This window comes from Rhea americana, unplaced genomic scaffold, assembly GCF_003343005.1.
Source record: "Rhea americana isolate MKP2758 unplaced genomic scaffold, rheAme1 scaffold_551, whole genome shotgun sequence".
In the NCBI taxonomy this organism is placed as follows: domain Eukaryota; kingdom Metazoa; phylum Chordata; class Aves; order Rheiformes; family Rheidae; genus Rhea; species Rhea americana.
Window position 1 is genome coordinate 98648 of NW_028186703.1, and position 2551 is coordinate 101198.

Sequence of the window (2551 nt, forward strand, 5' to 3'; positions counted from 1 at the left end):
GTCGCGGGGGGCGGCCGGCGCGTGCCACGCCGTCTCCTTGAACACGAACCAGCAGTTCCCGGCCCACAGGATAAAATTGATGAAGCCGAAGAGCTGCAARGCAGAGCGGCGGGGCGGCGTGAGAGCGCGCGGCGCGCTGGCGGGGGCATCGCCGCGAAGGGCCCCGCGGCCAGCACCCCCCCCCCCGAGGTTAGCCGAAGCTAAAAGCAGGGATTTGGGAGCCTTGGGGCTTCTCCCTGCGGGGGGGCGCTGCAAGAAAGGCGACGGGGGCCCAAGYGCTGCGTGGCCAGCAGCCGAGTGAGCAACGCGGCTGCGGCGCGAGGCTGTGAGCGTGTGCGCGCGTTTCCACTGCCCTCTCCCGGCTGCGATCAGAAAGCGTGTGGGCGCGCGCGAGGGCATGTGCAYGGGCATGTGTGTGCCTGYGCACGCCTGTACGCAAGCGCRYGTGTGTGCRTGGGCACGCATGTGCATGCATGTCTGCATGCGTGCGCATGCACGCATGTGCGTGCATGTCTGTGCATGCATGTGTGTGGGCGTGTGCACACCTGTATCCRTGTGTGTGTGTGTATGCATGTGCAAGCACGGATACGTGTGCACACCTGTATGCATGTGCATGCACACATGTGCGTGCATGTCTGTGCATGCACGTGTGTGTGCGTGTGCACACCTGTACCCATGTGTGTGTGTGTGTTTGTATGCATGTGCAAGCACGGATACCTGTGCACACCTGTATGCACGTGCATGCATGCATATGCATGCATGTGCGTGCATGTGTGCGCGCCTGTGCACACCTGTGTCCATGTGCTTGTGCATGCTTATACACGTGTGCATGCCTGCATGCGTCTGCGTGTGCACACATGCATGGGCATGCACGCCTGTACACAAGAGCGTGTGCATACTTGTGTCTATGCATGTGCGCGCATGTGCATTCGTGCACGTTTGCTTGTGCATTCACACACATGAATATGTGCACGTGTGCATGCACGTGTGCACACCCCCCCCACCCAAATCCGCCGTGGCTTGGGGGGGGGACCGCCGGCGGCTCTCACCACGGAGATGTTGGCCAGCCCCATGGCCGGCGTGGCCCCCGCGTTGCAMACCGCTTCGTGGCCCTGGCACACGCTCATGGCGGCGATGAGGCTGGAGGGCCGCGTGGCGCCCTTCACGTCGCTGAGCCCCTTGCCCCACGCCGCCGCCGCCACCAGCCAGAAGAAGGCGAAGGAGACGGTCACGCAGAAATCCTGCCGGGGACGGAGGCGGCCGGGCTGAGCCGGGGCAGGATGCGGCCCGCCGGCTCCCCGCGCCGGGGCGAGCACCTTACCACGCAGGGCAGCTTCTTATTCTCGCCGTAGAGGGAATGAAAGCGCAGGTAGAGCACCAGAGCCGCCATGGCGTAGAGGAAGGAGAAGACCCCCAGGGTCACGAAAAACTCGGCGGGCGCCGAGAAGTCCCCGACGAGGTGCAGGCTCTGGTTCTCGGGGGGGCTCTTGCAGTCGGGCATCTCGAAGGCCACCTGGTACAACCTGGGTGCGGGGGGCACGGCGGGAGAGCGACGCCAGCAGCCCGCCGGCCGCGGCCCCGAACAACGGCCTCCGCCACCTCGGATTGCGTCCGGAGGCCGACCAAATCCCGGAGCCACCCAAAATGCACCGAGTCCCAGAAGCACCCAAAACGCACCAAATCTTGTAGGCACCCAAAATGCACCAAGTCCCAGAGCCACCCAAAACGCACCAAATCTTGTAGGCACCCAAAATGCACCAAGTCCCAGAGCCACCCAAAATGGATCAAGTCCCGGAGCCACCCAAAATACACCAAATCTCAAAGGCACCCAAAATGCACCAAATCCCGGAGCCACCCAAAACGGATCAAGTCCTGGAGCCACCCAAAATGCACCAAATCTCAAAGGCACCCAGAATGCACCAAATCCCAGAGCCACCCAAAATGCACCAAATCCCGGAGCCACACAAAATGCACCAAATCTCGAAGGCATCCAAAACGCACCAAGTCCCAGAGCCACCCAAAATGCACCAAATCCCTGCTCCATGGCGCTTCCCCGCACGCAGGGACCGCGGCTGCGCCGCCGGGGCGACGAGGCCGGCGTCCCGGCAGATCCCGGGCGGCGTCGGAGCAGCGGGTGCCGGCTGGAGCCGGCGCCGCCTCGCTTACCTGAAAGGGTACCCGAACTGCACCGAAATGGCGCTCATCTCTTTGGTTTCACCGTCGCATTTGACCGTGGCCCCGGTCTCGCCGCTGAAGGAGCCGCAGGCCCCGAAGGCGAAGATGGCGAAAACCTGGAGGAGAGGGGGCGCGTGGGGGCCGCTCGCCGGGCGCCGGGTTTAGCCGCCGGCGCTGAGTCGCAGCTCCCGGGATTCGCCCCGGCGTGGGGCAGCCCGGGGTGGGGGTGGTGGGTGGGGGTGGTGGCATGCCCAGGGACACCCCCTCCGCCTTTGCCCGGCTCCGGGAATTTTTTTGGCCGCGCCGCGTTGCCCGTCCCGGCGAGGAGCCCCCCTCCCCGGGTGCCGGTCGTCCCGCCCGGGTGCCAGGGAACGCC

The 2551-nt window shown here is 64.9% G+C and overlaps 1 protein-coding gene across 1 annotated transcript in view; it reads right to left on the reverse strand.

Moving 5' to 3' along the window:
- The window catches only part of SYPL2 (synaptophysin like 2), a 6090-nt gene extending 3666 nt beyond the window's left edge, over window positions 1–2424 (reverse strand). The window contains exons 1-5 of the mRNA XM_085318775.1: window positions 2375–2424; window positions 2167–2319; window positions 1322–1523; window positions 1050–1241; window positions 6–93 (exon numbers count right to left, since the gene is read on the reverse strand). Of these exons, the coding sequence (XP_085174901.1) occupies window positions 6–93; window positions 1050–1241; window positions 1322–1523; window positions 2167–2319; window positions 2375–2424 (685 nt within the window). The remainder of the gene's footprint in view (window positions 1–5; window positions 94–1049; window positions 1242–1321; window positions 1524–2166; window positions 2320–2374) is intronic.
- Window positions 2425–2551: the final 127 nt, after the last annotated feature.